Below are 22,930 nucleotides of genomic sequence, written 5' to 3'. Positions count from 1 at the left end.
TCATCTTGGATGTAATAAGCGACGTACGGAGAACGGGCCCCTGGACATGTGCCATTAGTTAGAGATGAATAACTTTATTCGCTTCACCTGTGAGTTTTCGTAACGTTTTGGCTCATCCGGATATGTACACTATTACAATTGCGTTCTTTATAAATGATATGTGGCTATAGTACAGTATGGATTATAAAAGCTATTAAATTCAGAAGGAAGTTACCCAAAAAATATAAAAACCTTCCTCCTTCCATTTACTCTCAAAGGAATGTGCATGGTTCCACCTAGCGGTAACTCAGGGAAGATAACAATTCATTTGAATAAAAACATTTTATTCAGTCTTAGTCCCTTGAAGCAATTTTCTTGAAGCACAGGTTACAAATATATCCAACCTAAAAATACATTCATTGTTTATTTCAATCTCTGATAACTGAATAACTGTTCAGCAATGTGCACTTCTGTTTTTTGCCACCATCACGGCCTCTAAAAAGGTTCTCTTCTTGGGCATCAACATCTATGGGGTGTGGGGAAGAACGACTGTAAGCAGCACAGCTCCCGGAATTTACGTGAATCTCAATATCTAGACAGCAAGCTCTGTGTTTATTATGCAGATCAAGAAGCCACTGCATCTTGGTCAGCATCGAAAAGTCAGAGCATTTTAGCCAGTTAAGACAGTCCTAAATTAGCAACAGTGCTGTAGCCATCTCACAACAGTTCACCTGAGCATGGTACCATTTGTGTATTGAACAGCAATTCAAATGCATCGCTCAATTCTCTGCATAACTGCATACCCTGCGCGTACCTTGATGGTAGCTATCTTATTTTGTTTTGAGGCTGGTAGTCGAGGTCGGCGCATGCGCATGATACCACTCTGAGCTGCTCATGCATGCTTCATATAATCTACTTAATAGAGCAGCTAGACGTATACATAAGATGAAAACTATTTAGACGGTCCCATACATGAGCAAGAAGTCTTGTGCAAAACAATACTTCAAGTATTAATGGCCATTGTTCTTGTAGCTGAATTGTATATCATCAGTAATCAATTGACATTGTCTGCATCAAGATAGTGACCCATGGTGCCACCTGTGCTCTGACACCTGTTCAGTTAGGTACATACAGTCAGTTTGGCAGAATCTCCTAATGGCTGACAACAAGTACTAATGGCAAATCAGATGTCATACATTTCCACTGCTCTCTTACGTACACAGCTCAAGTTTTCAAAATACGCGTAGATACCAAGTGTAATGAAACGAATGGTACTATTGGACCATCCCCCAATGAGAAAGAGTGGTTTGCAGCTCCCCCTTGCTGCGTGCATCGTGATCTCGCGGATTCAGAACCTCTTGCAGAAGCACAGGGTCACCTTCTGTCATTGCAAGAAATTATTTGTACCAATTTGCAACATATTTGGATAATAGAGGCACATATCGGGTAAGTCAGTCGTGCATATGTGTTTTTTGTTGACGCTCCACAGTGGTGTTAAATAGGCCTACATTATACTGAATACTTATAGCGTAGTGGAAAAGGACATCACAGGGATAACGGAATTTCGCACGGTTATCATTGCAAGTTATATTCATTTTATGGATAACACTTGGTTTCCATCTGCTATTCGATGTCTTGTCTTTGTGTTCCAGATTGTCAAATTAAAAGAGAATCAAATCCACTATGCTATTTGTTCAGAAGCTATACACCCTAATGTTTTTCTTATTAAATATACACGTAGTCTAAAGGAAATGAAAGCAAAGAATATTGTCTCAAAATAGCCAATTTCACACAATAGAGGATACAGCTACATATATCTGGTGATTCCCTCGTTTTATGCATTGAATTAAAATGTTGCTATTATAATCTAAGATAGGAAAAGCCACGCTGTCCAGAGGGTAGGTTAATCGAATTATTTTAAGGCTATGCGCAAACCTCAAGTCAAAGAGCCTTATTGAGCATACAGATTGCAATATATCGGCTGAGCTGAGGCTATATCACTGCAGGTGCTTTTTTATCCGAACTGGGTGTCCAAGGTTGTGAGGAGATGCCTTGATACGGTGATGTCTCCTTGCGCCAACGATAGATAAACAAGAATGAGGACATTGTAAAAGCTGATTCTTTGTTTATACTATAGGCCTGAGCTATGCTTTGTGTAACTCAGTCGACGGTGCGTGATCTATATATTTACGTGCCCACATTATGTACAAAGAAGAAATCCTACATTTTTAGAACATTTCTAGTGAAAATCGACTTGAATATTAATGAGGGCATTCCGGTCTAACGTTATGTAATAGCCTACCACACAGCACAGTAAGAAGCCATCGCTACTCGCTTGAAAGCGGCATTGTTTTTCTCTGTCAAAGCAGTACTCTCACGATTCAGCGGCACTAGAGGGACGTTCTGTTTTCCATTTCGGACTAATTGCACATCACTCATTTTCCATACTTGCAAGATTGTTTCGTATTGGCCAATCAAGCACACACACACACACACACACACACACAGGGAATGGTATTTACAATGCCAGTCACTTACGCCGACTGTGGTGCGTAATGACTTAAGAGAACAGCAGGATCTTAACACTGATGGTTTCCTAGCTACATTCAGAAGCTCAGCACTATTCGTTGTCCATGAAAGGAGACTATGATACACTAGGCCTACTTGTGAAAATAGGACAGGCTTTTTCTAAACATATTTTTAAAACTGTATTCCTTCGATTTTTTTCTTCTGCTCTGATCTCACGTGGGATCTGTCCATGGTGCTGAACTGAGTTAAAGCGTCAACTGATAACTTGGATTCTCTATCAGTAGGTGCTTCAAAGGGAACCTGATCCGGCTGTAGAGAAGGGAGAGGAGACAGAGGTAATCCTATTGTATCCAAGAGGAGCTGTGGAGGTCTTGCTATTTATTAACAGACTCCAGATACCTTAGAGTCGTTCACCTGGACATTTCAAATTACATTTTAATAACTGTCTTACATACAACCTTGATTTGTCATTAGCCCAGGATATGGTCGAAAAGTTGATCTAAAACGTACACCAACTTTCCTTAATCCTGATGTGCAAAGCTTTGAATGCAGCTTGGAAGATTTTTTCTGTCTAACCAATGTTGCTTCACTCTAAGGCAATCAAGTTCAAACCATAAAGATTGGCTAAGGTTGATATGAAATGCTCAGATCCAGGTGCTCAAGTCCGCCAGTTGATATGGATCTTGAGACCTCCGAAAACAGTCTGTGTGTGTGTATGTCGATTTCACGTGTATGTAGGATGGCACGTGTAACATTAGAGAAACATGGCAATACAAGTTGATGCCATCAATGTTCATACCGCAATCAATGTTAGATATTTTGCCAGAAAACTTCATTTGAATGTGCGGTAAAAGTTAGACCTTAAAGCATGAGTTTAATTAAGATAATCAAATCAAAAGGTGGAGTTGTAAAAGGTTGTGCCTACCAGTGGTTATGTTGCTTTGTTTACCAACTATAGAGCAGAGGGCTAACTTATAGCATGATCATCACAATACAGAAAGCTCACCATAATGTGTTAAATGAACTTTTATTCAGCAAGTGTCTTGAAACACCCAATAACAGTTATAGTAGTGTGTTGTAGAAGCAAGTCATTGTGTATTTTAATATAGGTTGATGAGGTGTTTGTGTTATTAAATTGAACTTGTCAGAGGAAGTGAGTTGGACTCAGGACTTCAATAACTTGCTCTGTTTTCATCAGATCAATATCTCCCCTCTATCCTGACACCTGTCACTGCTGGCTTCTCTTTGTGTAACATACCTCAATGGTGTGATTTCATCATTATTTTCCTTTCCAGCTGATGTGTGGTAGCCTACTCACATTACCCATTGCATTCCATGTTAATTGCCTCTACTGTTCAAATTGTGATTCTTATGGTGTGACCAGATTCAGAAGTAAAACCTTTTAAGAATACTAGACACACAATGTCCCAATTCTGATATACTGATACAGGTCTACGTTGATTGTCTCAGTCAATCAACATCAGAAAATATAATCCATTGCAGAGGAAATTTCTTCAGTGGGATCAGATGTTCATCACCAATTCCCAGAGCAACAGAGAAATGTCTCAGCTGGGAACCACGGTCTTATTAAAACCCTGTTCCTTGTGAACTTTTAAAGGACTTCATTGTATTAATGAGAGTGTCTCAGTGTGGCAGTAGAATCGTGATGCTTCTCACTTGTTTCTCATGTAAAGGAATGTGTAACTTGACATAGTGACCTGGGTCTTGATGTGAGGTTGTGTTTTGGGTTGAGGAGGTGATGGGTAGGCATCGTGGGACAGCTCAGGTTTGTGGAAAGGTGCTAGTTGTTTGGAGCCGTGGTTGTGAAGGGAGTGAAAACCTGAAGCTCTCATGTTCTCAGAGCAGCTAGTAATGTCTGACAACCTGTGAAAAAGAAGGCAATGTGAGAAAGGAGAGCCTGAAGGGCAGCCAGGCTCTTATCTCTCCAACCAGTGGAACAAACACAGGAAATACAAAGTGAATGTTTGCCTTCTTGGTGGGCTAACATGTACCATCATAGCTGTGCCCTATTTGTATTATATGCTAGTAATGGAAGTAAACTATTTCATCTTTCATATACTAACCTTTTATCATGCTAGGACATTACTAAATGTATTCTCCATTGTAATTTAGGCTCCAAAGGCCCTCTATTTGACCCAAGAATTTGTGCTTTATAGGGAATTTGTAAACAGTTCATTGTTCTTTTTTAATGCCTAAGGGTTTTTATATTAGCTACCTTTCACTGTGCGTTATTTGATAATAACATTGGATTGTGTGTGTATGTTTGGTAGTGTGTATTTGCCTCTTGTTAACCATGTGCATGCTGTCTGCTCTAGCTCTAGCCTGAGAGGAAGCACTGTTCTGACTCATTGTGTGTCATCCATATTTGAGTTGACCAAAATGGCGACCCACATAGCCCATAAAGTTGAACACTTGAATAGCATATCATGCTTTGAATTTTGATGTATACAGATGCCTGGAGATGGGTGTCCATTCCAGCTTCATTGGACTGTCCTTAGGGTGGAGGCTAGGACTATACTTAGTCTCTGTGAACACTAGAGGGTGTGTTTCTCATGGACATCATGCCTCCAGGTACCCTCTGAAGGTTACATGGCTATGTGTGTTGAGTACTACAGCACGATATCACAAATCAGAAGTGTGTGTGTGTCTAGAAGGTTGTCAGTGATGCAATCCTGACATCCTAGATCAGAGGCACATCTCTAAATGTTTGATAAACTGAGCCTACATGGAATACTCATATATCCTGAACTAGCGTGCGGTAAAAGACTGACCCCTCCCAAATGTCGGAAACCAGACGATCTTGTCTCACGTCTGTCTTTCTGTCTTTCTTTAGGTGACCTCCTGTAGAGGACAGAGACTCTCCGGGGTTTATGGAAACCTGACCTCCCATTGGTGGAGAAGGTGAGTCTGTCTCTTTCCCTGTCCAGCATCCAGAAGCTAAGAAGCTTTGATCCCCTGCCTTCTCTGTCTCTCCATCATGAATTTGTGACTGTGTCAACATTCCCATGATATAAATTAATAGCATATCAAAAGCATTAATATTTGATGAGGTGGTTCCACTCCTCCCTTGGAAGAAAATATGGAGGAACTACTCAACAACCACAATGCATAACATGTACTGTATTGTCTTAGCTTGTCAGCTTTGTTAAGTAAAGCATCTATGGTTGGTTGTGGCACAGACAGATCAATTCCAGGACCGATTTTGCACTCTTGTTTGCATCGCTCTGTAAATGAACCACTCACCCTCATCACATCTCCTAGAATAGCAGTTTCAGACTAGAATCTTTTCTGAAATCGATGATGAAGTTCCCTGTTTGCTCACTTCCTCAGTGCTGTGTGCGACAGCAGCACCTTGGTGCTCCTGGGAGAAGGCACAGCTGTTTGGTTAGCATAGACAGTTGTTTGTAAATGCAAGACAGCTCATCAGCACACCATGGCCCAGTTCCATGTCCTTCTCTTGGGATCCACTGCTGAGCTGATTGGCCTGGAAGGAGCAAGAGTGGGAGCAGGAGCCACTAGTTACCCATTACCATTGCCTTTACACTGATACACTATGCTGTGTAGGGATAGCTGTATTCAGTTGGATTCAGTGTATAGATGTGTCGATCTGTTCTAGAATCAGGAAGGTATACCTAAGTTATGTATAAATAGGGTCATAAGGTGCTTATGGTCTAGGTAAATTGCTTTTCTGTTTCTATCTAGGATAGTCTGTTTTTTCACCATTTATAATATATGTTTACAGTGATATGATTACATAGTACTTGATATAGCCGTCAGAAAATGCAATTGCTTGTTTTTGTATGTTCATATGCTTTGGCTGCACATAAAAACAATGGAATATTTTGAAACACTGACCAACTTCAAAGGCGGTATTAGCTTGGTAATGACTGAGAAAACAAAATGGAGTCATGTGCTGCAGTAGCTGTCTTTCACAAGTCTAATGGAGGCCTCAAATCACTCTCTCACACATACACATACACACACATGCACACACTCACACACACATATGCACACATGCATTGTCTTTCAAGGATCATCAGTATTCTGTGGAGCATCAGGCAGCTGAACGATGGGAAGACAGAAAGAGGGCTTGTGTATTTGAAGAGCTGGGCTCCCAGTTTACTATTGCAACGCTCCACTATCTCTACTGCCTGCCTCCTCCCCCCTCTCTCCCTCCCCACACCCCCTCCATGACAGAGCTCAGGGAAAAACAGGAGCGGAGTACAGAGCCACTGGTTCCTCATTCAAATCTCCCCTCATTCACACCCACAATATGAGCAGGCAGCCATTGCTGTGCATCTGCCATTCATTTCCATCTTCTGTACCGATCACAGAATCTCAGTTTCCCCCTCTTCGTCCTCTCCTTTTGCTCTCCCCTCCCCCAACGTTTTCTCTCCTCACCACACTGTCACCGGGAGGCTTGTGGCAAGAGGCTTGATAGTTACATAACCACTGCAGCAATACTCTGGACACTGTTAAAGTCAACACAGTGCAACTTGTTGATGCTGAGAGAGAGAAGGCCATGTGTATAAAAGAATCCTGTGTGCCAGGGCATGGATTGAAATATGTGTGTGTTCATTTGTGCGTTAAAATGTATTTATAGTTTTTTTTTCTTTTAGCAAAGCACTTTCCCTAGGATTTCCCTGCATTGATGAGTATTATGTTGAATCACAACAATCTTAAAGCAGTACAGACCTGTAGTTAACCTTGATATGATACTCATCCTTCATACAGTGCAAATATTGACATGGAGGTTTTTATTCATCTTAAAGCCTCTTATTTTCAACCCAAACTCACAGGTCCTTGTGTTCCTGTGTGATTAGTCGCTATGGCTTGGGTTCTTTACAACCCTTTCTACTGGTGGTGGTTTAGTAGTTAGACTGACTGAGGAAAAGACAGATGGAGGAAGAGGTCCCTGCAGTCCTAACAAGATCACAGGGCCAACACTGACCATGCTCAACACCACAAAGCCTGCTCCATGTGACCGGGTCAGTGTCTTACCCCAGGGAAGATCAGTTGATCCTGCCTCTCCAGTAGGCAGACGCTTCTGCCCATCCAGGAGGCCTCCAGGATTGCAGCCCTGACAGGAGGGACTGTCTGCTAGCTAGAAGGACACTAGAGCCAACCAATGCGTCCAGCACCCGATTGATCAACACTTCAAATACTAATGATCTGTCACAGCTGAGAGTGAGAATAGGCATGTGAGGCGTAGGAGCCCCATTTGTAAAGCTTTACAGCTTTACAAATGTATTTTGCAAATGAATCTTAGCAAGATAGATTCAGAAGGAGACCCCCCCCCTCCCTCCCTCCACACTGACAGGAGTTCCTCCTGATCAGAGCTGAGTCATGTTGTCATGTTTGTCTCTGAGAGTCGTGATCCCGCCCTGCCTGCTCTGTTGTGCAGACACAAGCTGGGCAAGACCAGGCTTCCAATTGAAATGGATTTGAAGAAAACATTTAAAAAAGGGTTTGCTGTGCTCTAAGATGTTACATCCATACAGTATTTCTAGCTGTTTCCAGAAAGGAAGATTTTTCAATTATGAATTGTTCATCTCATAACATGTGTCTGAGGGTTAAAAGAAGACGATGCATACATTTTACGAGTAAGCCAAATCAGACCAGAGTTTATAGACATTCAGAAGCAATGGAATATCAGCTATAGTATAGGAGCTGAATGAATGATTCTAGCCCGTTTCTGTATAATCTTCCTTGGTGCAGAGAGTGCAGGCCCGCCCACAGCCATTTGTGCACCATGCTGCTTGTCCTCCTACTCACACGTGGACTGGGAGTCATCCAGGCATACAGGCTGCCTTGCTCTACATTCACACATTTTCTGTATAGCATCACCTCTGTTTGGGTGCTGATAGGCTCTTATTCAGGGTTCCAGACCAGACTGAAAACAACAGCCATCTCAGATACCCATACATCATTATTACTATTTGTTCATTGATGTTTGGCAGCCATAGTAGTGGGAGGATGAGTGTGGAACAGATGCCCAATGTTTTACTCAACACAACTTGCGTGTGTGTATGTAGAGTAACGAGCATAACTGTGGTTGACTGTGTTGAGATGAGTATATTATCTTACTAACAAACCACATCCATTACAAGGAACTGGTTTTGTTTAATGGTGAGCAGGTAGCCTGGTGAGCAGGTAGCATTGTGAGCAGGTAGCCTGGTGAGCAGCTAGCCTGGTGAGCAGGTAGCCTGGTGAGCAGCTAGCCTGGTGAGCAGGTAGCCTGGTGAGCAGCTAGCCTGGTGAGCAGGTAGCCTGGTGAGCAGGTAGCATTGTGAGCAGGTAGCCTGGTGAGCAGCTAGCCTGGTGAGCAGGTAGCCTGGTGTTTTGCAGACGCTGCTGCAGACTTCCCATCGGGGCCCTCACGTCAGCTCTGATCTGACTCTTTCCTCCCACGCCCCAGTGAGCACGGCCAAGAGCTAACGGCGGCGGCTCTACACGTTCAGCTGATAAACACAAAACAAGACCCTTGCTTTCCCTCCTCCTACACCTCACCAGCGCTCCCTTTCTCCTGGTGCCTACCCAGCCCCATTCTCTCTTTCTATAATCCTTCTCCCCCTTTTCCTTTCCTCCCCCTTTCTCTTTTTATCACTCTATCGCCCTCTCTATCACACACTCTAATCAGTGTATTTCCCCAGCTGAATGTGTGATGTCTTTATGTAGATACAGGGCTGGCTCATCTCCACTAGTGCTGTGCAGGTGTTGTGCCTACAGACATGGAGAGGCCTTGATAGTTGATTGCAGCTGACCCGATGGCACATGACCATCTAACCAGGCCCCCTGCTCCTGCCTGATTAATCTTTGTGATAGCCAGCTTCTAACCCTCACGTCATTGGCGCTGACCCCTCCAACCCCCCTGGCTGGCTTAATGACGACATTGGCTGTCACTGACTCTGTGCAGCTAGCAATAGGCAGTTCCCACTATCTCCTGGACACATCCAACAAGCCTGCTTATTTTCCTAGGAGCCAGCCTCCTGCAGCAGGAGGTGAATCATGTATCTGTCCTGATTTGTTGATCTACTTCTCTGGCCCTGTGGCTCTCTTTGTTTCACTGACTGTCTGACTCACCACTAGGCCCCTGCACCTGCTGCCCCAAACCCATCTCTTCATCTTTCTTCCACCTTCCTTAACTATCCTTCTCTTTCTACTGTCCCATCTTTGTTTCTCTGTCTGCCTCTATCTTTCTGTCTCTTTCCATTTTTATTGTCACTCGTCGAACTCCTTGTGAAATCCTCCTTGAGAAGTTTGATAAGTAAGGGTCAACATGTGTTCTGATTGGTTGTTCTTACAGATAATAGTTGGATATAAAAGGATGTGTGAAGCATTGTTCTCTAGATTCTTCATCTCCAGAGGTTCTTCTCCTCAGCTCTTGCTTCTCCCATTCAAATAGTCAAATAACTGCAATTTCAGCATATTTAGTTGAAATGTATGTGTGAAGTTTTCCATTAGATCAAGTGGCATAGTTTTGGTTGTTTGGCCAATATAAACCCCCCTACATAACCATGGTATTTTCTGTGTCAATTCCAGTATTGACCTGTATTTTGATGGCACTTCGAGGCTACGGTATGTACTGTATATCTGAGGAGTGTCTGTGGTTGAATAAGCAAGGCCAGCTTTGCAAAGGTCTTAGCTAATCATGTGGATGGTGAAAAGGGGGGGGGGGGGAGCTAGGTGCACTGGAGTAAAGTTAGAACTTCCCTCTGAAATCTGCTTACTATAATAGGTTTACCTGATTGTTGTGGTTCTCTTTCGCGCTTTACAGGAGTGGTGAACTATTCGATACTGTTTGTAGCTAAAGAGTCAGCAAGGGGCCAGTGACTTAATAATATTCACAACCAATGGAAATATGTTGGAGAATCCCACTAACATCATCTTATTTATAATTCCTGTATATATAATCTACAGGATTGTCAGACATAATTTGTATGTGACGATTTCCCCTGACTCTCTGTCACATACAAAAACAATTTAGTTGTATTTTCCATTTTAGGTCACATATCAATATGTAATTGCATAATCTGTCGGTGCATCCTTTCCAATCTTTATGTGGCTCCTCCTATCCTCTCCTTCATTTCACTCTTCTTTCCTCCCCCCCATTTAAGCCACTCAAGGGTTCAATTGCAGGATAATCCTTGTGGCATTGAAACACTGTCTTGGTCCTTCTCAGGTCCACACTTTGATTGGCTACCACGACCAAAGCAACAAACATAAAAGTCTCTTCACTCTTTAGATACATATTGGGAGGTCAGTCATCGTTGCGTGGCTTGAGCAAGGTCTTGAGGATCTCGTTTTCATTTCAGAAGTATCCTTCATTTTGTCTTAATGGCACCTACAAGGGTAAGCGAATGAACAATGTCCTCTACTGACCAGAATGTCTTTGTCTTCATTCAGCCAGTTTTGCTGTCAGATTTTTTTTTTTTATTCACTGTGTGGGGAATATACTGTCCAATCAAATTAAGGAAGCCTTAATAGACGGACCTGTCTTTGATTGAATCTTTAAGAGATCTAGTATGAGCCATCTTTACAGGGCAGAGACCTATTCCAAATGGAATGGAATACTGTACTCCAGACCATTTACAATTGGTTAGGCTACTTTTCCATCACGGATCAGTTACGTTTCATTTTAATATAACACTGTGATTATATAAGTGGACTGTGAAATATAGTGCCAGGACAATCTTGATATATAGTTGTACTTTTCCAAAAGCATTTGATTAGATGCTAAGGTTCCCTGCTGTCCATAACCAGGATTAGCTTCTGACAAGGATTTCTCCTCCCCCTCGTCCTCTTTCTGCCTTCCTTCTTGGTTGGAAAAGGTTTCCTCATGTTGGGTTGGATTGACCAGTGACCATTGAAGCCAACATATATGTCCAATCCACACCTCTTGCAGAAAATAGCAACATTGTATCAGTAACCAAACTGAATTGCTTTTGTCCTGAGCCTTAGACAGGCACAATGTCAGAGTATATTGTGGGTGTTGTATGTGATCACAGTGCATGTTATTACTGTGACCATTCCTGGCTGTCTCCTGTGACGAGAGAAACATGGAATTGGAGGTTTGTGTCCCCACAATAACTAATGCTGTGTAAGGTTAGATGTGCTTTAACAGTCTATCAAATGTCATATTGCTGTGTCTATGCAAATATACTGCTGCTGTCAATGCCAGAGCAAGGCATAACGCCAAAACAAGGATCTGAATACTGTCCAACCATTATCCGACTGAGAGACAAGTACATGAAACATTGTCACATAAATGAATGAACAAATGAATTGGGCTGATGGTAGGATTGTCCCAGGCATCAATCCAGGCTGTGTCCAAGAATTATGGTGCTCTGAATGTGATCAGTTTCTGGATCCTAGCAGGAGCTTAACTGGCTCTAGATGTTAGTGGTCCTGTAGCTAGGGATAGAAGCTAATTGGAGGGCCAGACTGACAGACAGGTTGAGAGACGAATGCTGACAAAGAGATTAACATTGCACCAAGAATAAAAAGCTGCAGACTAACTGGATCTCATGTCTATCAAATATACAATGGACAGACCGGATGTCTCTGAGAACCCTTGGCTGGCATCTTGAAAGCCAAAATAATGATTCTTTATGGTTTTTAACTGAGCTTAACACATACAGTACATGTTGACTTTTTTCAGAGACTAGGTGGAATGAAGATTCTTCAGTTATTTCAAACTAGGTGCAATCTGCTGTGTCTACAGTAGCCTGGACGGAAGCCATACTGTATCTTTCTGCAGCTATAGAAAACACAGCCAGCTTTGTAGAAATGACCAGTCCATGCAGAATACAGCTCAGACACTTGCAGTGGCAATTCTGCTGAAACATGGACCACAGTATTTTGACTCTGTCAGAGTTGCTGAGTCATGAGCTGACATAGATCTGCTGGCCACCATGACCCTAGAGGTCAGTGACCTTGTGTGAGTGTTGCTAGGCTTGGCCTTCTGCCATTTTCTGCTGCCATCTTCACCCCCACCATCCCCATTGTTAACCTCCTCTTTCATTACTGCAGCCCGGAATCTAATAAAGAAACCAAGGCTAAGTGTTGCAGTACAATGCTGGCATGCAGGGGCATAACAGAGCAGCCATCCTTTGTCCTCTCTTGAAGAGCTTGAAGAGGTCTCGCCTTGCAGAGCAAACGTAAAGTGTATCTGACAGCGTTGTTTCAGCTCTCAAGAACAGGTCTTCTCTCCAGCATTAGTGATGTTGATGCTATAAGACTCACACCCGGCTCTCAGGACTCTGGTTTAATACACGTTACAGCTCGAGCTCCTTGTTCAGTCTGCTTTTGTAGAGCGCCAAGAGTGCCCTGATGTTAACTCTCTTGAGTCGGCTAGAGCTCGTAGGATATAAATCTAGGGCTATAAAATCCTTTCTACCAATGAATGGTAGGGATGATGGAATTAGTTAAAGCTAACGCAAAGCATCTAGAAGATCCTAGAACTGGTCTGTTTGACGGCCATGACCATCGGCTGACCTGCAGTCCAGTGTGACAGGTGTGGACAGTAAACAGTGGTGCTTGACTAAGTGCTAGAGGCCCTGCCTGGTTGATGCTGAGGCAGCCCTGGCTGTCTCCCCCTGGAGTCACGACTCATCACACAGGGTACAAAATGTTCTCCAGTCTAGGCTAAGACGAGTAGCCAATCACTCACAGGTCAGGTCTGTTTCTAGGAGACCATAACATAGATTCTTTATTTGTTCTCAAGTTCCTGTATAGGAAAACAAAAACAACCCTTGATATACAGACTGTGTTTCCTGCATACCAGGGCTGTTTTGGTTCTATTTGTCACACTACTGTAGCTCTTCTCTTTGTTGTTGAAGATTTGTGTCAGGCTAGATCAATCTGTTCACAAGACTACCCTTCTGTGAATCCCTCACTAAGGCATTAGTGTACAGCACATTGTAAAGGAGCACATTCACCTGGTGCTCTAGTCCTTGTGACACTGCAACTAGACTCTGAGTCAGCAGAATGCCTAGTATGAATAGGCTGGAGAAATCCTTCATCTCTCAGAGCTACACAGGTAGATGAGGTACAAAGTCTTCTGTTGTGATCTAAGTGGTTATTTTGTAAGTGCTGAAGAAAAATCTCAGAGGTTTGCTGGAAAAATAAAAGAAATCTTTATTGTACCTCTAAACTGTCAGAGGGTATAGATATAGCTTATATAGCTAGTGTCTATACTGTAGCTAGTGTTGGTATTTTGTGCTTGTGTCTAGTGGTGCTTGATGTCTGGAGGTGCTGGTAATAGACTTCATTGAAAGTGAAGAGGCATTAGTCATGGCCAAAATGTATTAGCTTTCAATTAGAGCTCAATACAAGAAAAGTGGCAAGCAGTCTGTGATACTTTATTCTTAGTGGTAATAAATTGACCCACCGTCAGATTAATAGATACAAATCGTTGTTCATCTTGGAGGAAACCCAGGAGCCACTATATTTTGTAGACAGCTGAAAGTTTTTCGAAGTAATTGCTAGTTTAATCACATTGTTAAAGAACACCTATAGCCATGTGTACATTTTGATGTTTGTGACACAACAGGAACTCGGACTGAACCATTATCAGTCAAACATTTGAATAATGTGTGTGTGTTTGTGCATATGTGTATGTTTCAGTGGGGGGAGCTTTTTGCTCTGCTAGAAGCGCAGGGTGAATTTGCAGTTGCTGTGGTGTCTTTGCTCTTTTTTCTGGGACACTGAGTGTAAGATGCCCTTTCTGTTCCCTGGGGACATAGTGCCGTTTGCATGGGGACCACGACTATTTTTACCTCATTATTAGAGCTGTCTTAAGACGTCAACTGAGTGCTTCCTGCAGCACTCTCTCTGACTAGCTGTTGTTAATACATTGTCTCTGAGGCCCACTGAGAGTTTATGCTATGGATGTTGAGAAATGAGGGCCACTCTTGTACTTCTATTTCAATGTTGTATTTCTTTCCATTCTTTATCACCCCTTTCATTTTTTTCTTTCTTCTCCAACCTCTGTCTCTATCACTCCCTCTCTTTTTCAGTGCATGAAGAATTCAGCTCTGCTGCAGACACGTTTAGTCTTTAGCGTGCTTTGCCATATCAAGGAAAATGTCAGTCTCCTACGATGAAACCTCTGCTGCTGACGAGGCCATGGACAGCTTCTGGGAGGTACAGTAACGGCATCCGTCTGTGGTGTTCATGACACCTAGCAACCAATTCACTCACATGCAGACACACACACTTTACCTTACTTGATTTGAACCTTATAAGTCATGAGACGTACACAAGACTAATGTCAGGGGGAGTTAAAACTTCTAGTTCCCTAGATCATGACAGGGTATGTGGGTGACACTGGTTAAGCAAATGTGCTGTTGCGGAAAACCCTCTCACCAATTAGTGTTAATGAATTCTAGTAGCACAGAGTCCTCTTTGTGTCTTCGTATGAGCCCAGAGACAGAGGCTCCTAGTCATCAGCCTCTCAGAGGCTGTCTTTCAGACCAGGCACCTGCCTCTGACCTCTGAATGAACAAGCCCTGACCGGAGTATGCCGCATCTACTGAAAATGACTCATGTTTATTAGTCAATGGTCAACTACCTAATACCAACAACCACATACATATATCTAATTTATATTTATGTTTTTTAAGGAAAGCTAAAGTTGTCCATTGATTTCACCACAAAGAGGGAAAAGCGTATCACCACAGTTTGCTGATAACGCTTGCACACAAACTGAGGAGCACAGGTGTGTGGGTGGATTTTTGTTAAAGACCCAGTCCACCAGTGTGTGATTGCCAGTGCAACCAGGTGACCTGTAATTGAGTACCCCTGCCCACATAAACATACACACAAGCACCTGTGCCACAACGTTCTAATACTCTTCTGTTTCATTTAGATTCAGACAGTTAAACCTGTCTCTCAATAGACTGTTTGTCCCTCTTCTACCTGCTTCTTCTTTCATTGTCACCCAGCTTCTACTCAGCCCAACCTGGCTTACCCAGAGGGCAGTAGGATTTGTGTCTGTTGACCATGTGGACAGTGTCTGTCGCCTGTGTTTGGACAGTGTCTGTTTACTGTGTTTGGGTTGTGTCTGTTTACTGGGTTTGGGTTGTGTCTGTTGTCTAGGATGATGTCTGTGTCTGTATTCCTGTCTCCACCTCGCCCTGTCGTTGTCCCATCCATGAGAATCTGTCCACTTGCATTAGAGCATAGAAGAGGATTATAGCAGTAACAGTGCGGACCCCCCTCTGTCCCACACACATACACATATACACACAAAGCCTCTGCCATTGCATAACTACACATGCACAGGCACGAGCCATCATCCCCTTCCCCCTCTCTCTTCATGCACCATGAGCTCACGCCCCCTGCAGACACTGAGGGGGAGGAGCCTCAGTGTTTAACACAGCTTCATTAAGGTGGTCTTTCTTAAGGTGGAACAGCCGAGTTAAAAATGTATCTTATCTTATTTTTTATTTTTTTTAATCTCATCTTAAATAATTTGTTATGTAGGTGTATGTGATTATTGATAAATACATATTAAAGATAGAAATATAGCCTAAAGTAAGAACCAAAACAATAAGATAAGAAATAAAAAGCAACCAACTTTATCTCAGCCTTACACCTTGAAGTGAAGTTTGCCTAGACTAGTCTGTGGTCTGCTACAGGTGGGGAACTACAAGCGGGCTGTCAAGAGGGTCGATGATGGCCACCGGCTCTGCAATGACCTCATGGGCTGCCTTCAGGAACGTGCCAAGATAGAGAAAGCTTATGGTGACCAGTTGACCGCCTGGTCAAAGAGATGGAGACAGCTCATCGAGAAAGGTCAGCATTTGGGAGGGAAGAAACCCATTCAGAAGGAAACTCTGCTTACTTCTGAGATGTAGGACAGTTTCAATCATGATATTTATAACCAAGCTTTTAACACCAAATTACCCCAATGTATTGTAACCTGATTACAGGGCCTCAGTATGGCTCAGTTGAGCGGGCCTGGATAGCTGTGACGACGGAAGCTGAGAAGGTGAGCGAGTTGCACCAGGAAGTGAAGAACGGTCTGATTAATGAGGACCTGGAGAAGGTGAAGAACTGGCAGAAGGAGGCCTACCACAAGCAGATGATTGGAGGCTTCAAGGAGGCCAAAGAGGCCGATGAGGGCTTCAAAAAGGCCCAGAAACCATGGGCCAAGAAGCTCAAAGAGGTGAGAGACAATACGTCAGACAAAAAGATTTATATTGCCTCCACATTACAAACTTTAGAATAATTTAGTCTTTTGGTTGCCATTATCGACAGTTGCATGTAAAATACAATGTACTACTATGAAAAGAAGAATCATTTGGACTGTGGAGTACTTGGCTGTCTCCCTGAGACAACTGTCTTTAATTGGTGGATAAGCATCTGAAAGGCATTTTGGATGTCAAAATGCTGTAGCAGGACTGGTGCTGTAGGGTGCAGTACAGATTAATGTTGACGCACTGCTGCTAAATGGGTTTACAGTGGCAATCATCCGACCACTCCTTTCAGGGGTCATCAACCAAGAAACTATTTTGCTTAAATTAAATATCTAAAGCTAGCAACATAGATTAGCAATAACTGACAAATCCCACGTTGGAGAGTTAGCTAGCCCCTATTACTGTCTCAGTGGAGTAAGGAGTTTTTCCCAACTGGTGATCTGTGTGTGTGTGTGTGTGTGTGTGCGTGTGTTTGTGGTCCACAGATGGAGACGGCTAAGAAGACATACCATATGGCCTGTAAGGAGGAGAAGCTGGCCGCCACCCGAGAGGCCAACGGGAAGACAGAGGCCTCTGTCACAGTAGACCAGCAGAAGAAACTCCATGAGAAAGTGGACAAGTGCAAACAGGATGCGCAGAAGGTGAGAGAGAGAAAGAATAAGTTCATCAGTCAATCAATGGACCAGAGGGTAGTGTGCATTGGCAGTGTACTAAGTACACCATGTTCCATTCTGGCTGGGTATTATTTGTTTTTTGTTGTTGTTTATAGCTGTAGTGAAATTAATCTGTGAAAAAGTTATTAATAAAGTCCTGTAAAAAAGGAACTGGTATGTCAGATTAATGCTGTGCACCACAGATTATCAGGCACTCTATTCATGGAGGTCTGGTAACAAGAAGAGCAGATTAGACTGGACCAGGGAGAAGGTGCTTACACACAAACACATACACACACACACACACACACACACACACACACAGACACAATGCATAGCTAGAACAACAAATTGAGTTCCACTTACAGAAGTCCACAACATCCTCTTTATCCTGGTCTCTGGGACTATTTGACTCCTCCTGAAATGCATTGTATACTTTGATATGAACAATTCATGTTGTTCAGGAATTCTATTTTCCAGTGTTACGATGTTTTCAATCGGAGGAATGATGAGCATCATTAAACCATCAACATCTAGTACTTGGTGGTCGAATGAATGAAGTGGGTTGGTTACAGGCTTATATACACTAGAGTAAACATACGAAGATAGTGTCCATAGAATATTTCCTGCTTGGCCACAGCATGTAGAAAGAATATTAATATTCTTGAATGTTACCTGACAGTATCTTAATTTATCAACATCTTGCAATTATACTGTATACTTGCTGAATCCTGTCTGATTCGAGGCCCCAAGTTATATATGGACCTTGTATGAAGGTCCATATATATGAAACTCATCCTATTATCCATGTAACAGTATATGTATGTTCAAAATCCAATATGTTTTGGAAGTATTTATCTTCCCACCAGCCCAGGATTCATGCTTATCTGTGTGCCTCTCCCCCTACAGGCTAAGGAGAAGTATGAGAAGTCTCTGGATGAGCTGAGCAAGTGTACCCCTCCGTACCAGGAAAGCATGGAGCAGGTGTTTGACCAGTGCCAGCAACATGAGGTCAGAAGGCTGACCTTCCTCAAGGAGGTGCTGCTGGACATCAAACGCCACTTGAACCTTACCGAGAACCAAAGGTCAGCCTCCTGTTACCCTAGGGGTTAGCAGGATAGGGGGCAGAGGAAGCTCTTGTTTCCCTACTCTCATCCCATGACTCAGGCACATACAAGCCACACATCCTCCAACCACTCTCATCCGGCTCCCTGTTTACTTACAGGAAACCATTTACCTTTATTTGTCTTCCTGTCCCACCCTCTCATCTCGTCCTCACACCCTAGAAGCATTTCTATGATATTACTTTAGAAAAAATCGAATTAGCTCTGAATATGTTTATGTACTGCCCCACAGTCATTACAGTTCATTATAAATCTTCATCAAAAAGAGATTAATTCCAATACATTTAAACCAGAATTATTTTTCCTTTCCTCTTTCAGAGACACAACATCAATTAAGTAATGACATTTCTGCCAAATTAGATCTTGTCAGAGTGAATGCTTGTCATATTTCTGGGTGGTAATCATTAGCATGTGATGCTGAGCCTGGAGACAGGGTAGCTATGGAGTTCATTCAAGCTGTTCACAGGATCTGATCAGCGCGGCTCGAAGGCTGTTTATGTATTTGTAGAGTGAAGGTGGAATACTGGCATTGCTGGTAAGTCGTAAATCACTCAGAGACATGGAAAGGGTGAGCTAGCATCCAGCAACATATGCACCTGTTTCCTCTACCTACCCACTTGCCACAATAGCCACAGTGTTAAGCAGAGAACCAGTACAATCTCTTGTAATATTTTATGTGTGCTTTGAATGTTCCTGGTATATAATGTACAATCATACATGATCCAAATCCGTAATTTGCTGATGTTAATTTGATATCTCCTTCAGTGTTTTTGGTGCCACCTTATGGTGGAATGCTTCCCATCTGCCTCATGTTTACCAAGTCACTACAACAACATATGTTGACTGATGGTATATTGATTGAGTCTTCAGCACTCAACCCAATTCTTAGTACTGGAACTTCACACAAAAGAACATCAGGACCGTAAGAGGTGGTGTTTTGGCGTAATGTCTATACCATAAGCTGTCTCTGTCCTTGTCTCACTGCCTTCCCGTTCTGTCCTGTTCTGTTCTGTCCTTAGCTATGGCACGGTGTACAGAGAACTGGAGCGCACTATCCTGGCTGCCAACACACAGGAGGACCTCAAGTGGTTCAGCAACAACCATGGCCCTGGCATGCATATGAACTGGCCCCAGTTTGAGGTATGCCACCCTGACCAAACACAGTCCCTGTTAAGAAGTCCTCAGTGACAAGGCTGTAACATTTCTTGTGACTCCATTGCCCCCTTCCAGGAGTACAACCCAGACCAACCCAATGCTGTGGCCAAGAGGGAGAAGGTTAAGAAACCTGACGGCGCTCCACCAACCCCCAGCACTGACCATGTGGCTACCCCCGGTGATCGCGGCAGGTGAGAGGACATGCCCCAACAACCCACTCCTACAGCCAGACATAGATACACACAACCCAGGCATATACAAGTATCGTTTTTGTCACTCTACTAACTTATTCTTTCCTTTTTTTCGTGTGTCTTTTTTTGCTCCTGCAGTGTGAGCAGCTATGAGAAGAACCAGGCCTACTCCACTGAGTGGTCAGATGACGAGCAGCCTGCCACCAACTCTGGCAATGAGAACGGAGGAGGGAACTCTTTCGAAGAAGACGCTAGCTCTGTGAAAGGGGTCCGCATGCGTGCACTCTATGACTATGATGGGCAGGAACAAGATGAGCTCACATTCAAAGCAGGTTTGGACACTCCTCCATTGAGAATTTGATTGCTTGCCTGTTGTTGGTTGGGGAAAATAACATTTATAAAAAGGGTTTTTAGCATTAGTGTCCGCAAGCATAAATCTTTATTGTGCGGCTAGGAATGATGACATCATAATGATGGGGTAAGCACATTGACTGTGCTCACAGGAAGCATCGCACTCTGTTTTCTATTCGAAGCCCCTCAATTCTCTAAGGATGATAGTAATCGTTAGTCTGTAATAGCCTCATTCTACTGTCATTCAAAGCACCTGCAAGCTATTTTCTCTCTGGCCCTCTGGCCATTGACCCTAGAGACTGAGAGTGTTTTAAAGAGAGCTCAATATGCTGAAGCCCATCTGACTTAGTGACACAGCAGTCGATGAACTAAGAGGTGTTGTTCTCTGCAGGTGATGAGCTGACCAAGACTGAGGATGAGGATGACCAAGGCTGGTGCAGAGGTCGCCTAGACAGCGGCCGGGAGGGACTTTACCCAGCCAATTACGTTGAGCCTATCTAATTGCCCTGGTGGATGAGGACATGCCATTGGAGGCAGCTCGAACTGTCCCATCCAATCGCACTGCACATAGCCAGAGACTTAAGAACACATCCCTCGCCCAAAAGATGCGTCAAGCAGTCTTGCCTAAATAAGATCTTAGTAACGTAAAAGACAATATATCGGTATATAGTTATCCAGTATTTGGGGTGGGTGGACTTAAACACTTAAACAGGAGCATTTATTCCAGTATGCACACACTCAAGCTTAACATGAAGACAATGCAGGGACACATTTCGCTTATCCGTATTCAAAATGATGCAGCTGATATTACAGTTTTGCAGTACTTTCAGCTATGATAGTGGGAAGATAATGTTACCAGTTTTACCAGGACTAGCTACTCAATCTGCATTGTATTTACAGTATATTATGCCATTTTTGTGTAGCATTTTCAATGCTGTGTGTGTTCAGTCCTCATTCTTACATTGGGAATGCTGTGAAATATTTAAAGTACCACAAAAATGTATTCTATATTTTTGTTATTTTCATTTTTTGTGATTTGGTCTGACCCCCTCCTCTAGTGTGCAGTGCTATGTGTTTTATCTGTCTCCAAGCTAGCTTGCATAGCAGCATGTGCTATGCAACAAGCATTCCCTGAATCCCCTGGCCATTGTAAGGCCATAAGATGCTCCAAGTCACTTGGGTTCCAGTGCAGAGGACATAGCACAGTTCAGCTGTAGGCACAGCATTGGAATATCACGGCAAGCTTGTGTCCTCCTCCTACTAGGAAGTGAGGAAGTGGAATGGGTGAATAGATTTTATTTTTCTTCCCATAGCCACCCTTTTATCACCACGTTATCATCAGTTGAAAGGTTTCATACATATCTACAGTGATCTGACGTCAGAATCCCTGTATCGGAGGGTCAATAGGCATGGTCTGATTACCAGCTTGTTGTTGATTTGATCCATCAGCGATGACGGAGAAAAACTTTACTGGTCAAGCGATTTATCTAGGCAGGGTTTGATGGGAATCTACAAATTCTCAGTGAGGGACGGACAGGAGAGGGACCTCTGTGCCCTGTGTTCATGTTGGGTGAGAGGGGCTAGTGGAGCCATGCTGATGTTACTGTGCTGCAGATTTGTCCCCCTGTTGGCAGCCTCTCCAACAGGACATGAATGTACTAGTGTGGGGCCCTGGAAGAGGACATGTCCTCCACCAGACGTGGACCCTGTCGTTGAGTGCCCTACCTAGCTAAAACCAGTCATGTGGCCCGTTCCCCTGCTGAGCCAAAGAAAGTCCCAACACCATCAAACCTACATACAGTAACCTCACACACGCCATCAACTGTAGAACAAGCCTAAGAAAATATCAGATTATTGCTGCCCAGTCCCCTCAAGATCCAGCTTAAACAAAACACGGGGTCATATAGTCACCACCAGCAATGTACTCAGTTTAAGCATCACATGGTAATATATATGCCTAAACATGTTCCCTGCTTTAAATTGACTCACAGGAAAATCCAAATATGCCTGCTGAGAGACAAAACATATGTTGCCCAGGGCCAACTGCATCTGACCTTCTCATGGAATGATGAGTGAGATGGTGAGACAGAAACATCCTTTACAGTGGAGATATCTTAGATTAGGTCTCTTTCAGTTCCATTTTACAGTGGCGAGATGTGTTTAGAAGACGTTTTCAGAAGAGAGGTCACCAGGTTAGGGTTTCACTGTAGAGAACACATCACCAGCTCACAAGTTATGTGTCTTAGTGTAAGCTGTCCAGCCTAGCAAAAACAACTCATTGAAATATCCAATTTTGTCGACCACACACACACACACAAGCCTGCACAGATAAAATACACGTACACATGCACGCACATACACACTTGCATAAACAGACTCACATAAATGTCTACTGTAGATATTTTGCAGGCAAACATCTTTATCATCCAGTGTGTATGAGTTGTGTAAATGTAAAGAAAAAAAAAAGAAAAAAATGCAAGGTATCGAATACTAAGACAATGTAGTGTCATACATGTTAATGTGTTGCAACAAAATAACAGCAATGGAAAACATAAAAATAGTAAGTACCATATCGTATGAATTTCACTGCAATTGAATTGTCAATGTATCATATAACGGCGCGAAGTTATCCCACGCTGTGAGATTTGTATATGATGATGTAATTTAAAGATTATATTCTATTGTAACTGTACAACTGTGTTGAGTTGAATTGGAAACCTAAC

General features: G+C 43.0%; 1 protein-coding gene across 1 annotated transcript; it reads left to right on the top strand.

Annotated features, from left to right (window-relative positions):
- The first annotated feature begins 14,564 nt into the window (after positions 1–14,564).
- Positions 14,565–20,984, top strand: pacsin1a (protein kinase C and casein kinase substrate in neurons 1a). The gene is made up of 9 exons (XM_067240111.1): positions 14,565–14,676; positions 16,173–16,329; positions 16,467–16,702; positions 17,219–17,374; positions 18,296–18,471; positions 19,530–19,650; positions 19,741–19,856; positions 19,995–20,188; positions 20,599–20,984. The coding sequence occupies exons 1-9, from the start codon at positions 14,617–14,619 to the stop codon at positions 20,706–20,708; spliced, it is 1,326 nt and encodes a 441-aa protein (XP_067096212.1). The 5' UTR covers positions 14,565–14,616; the 3' UTR covers positions 20,709–20,984.
- Positions 20,985–22,930: the final 1,946 nt, after the last annotated feature.

The sequence above is a fragment of the Osmerus mordax genome, chromosome 7 (assembly GCF_038355195.1).
Source record: "Osmerus mordax isolate fOsmMor3 chromosome 7, fOsmMor3.pri, whole genome shotgun sequence".
Classification (NCBI taxonomy): domain Eukaryota; kingdom Metazoa; phylum Chordata; class Actinopteri; order Osmeriformes; family Osmeridae; genus Osmerus; species Osmerus mordax.
This window is presented reverse-complemented; position numbering and strand designations above follow the sequence as displayed.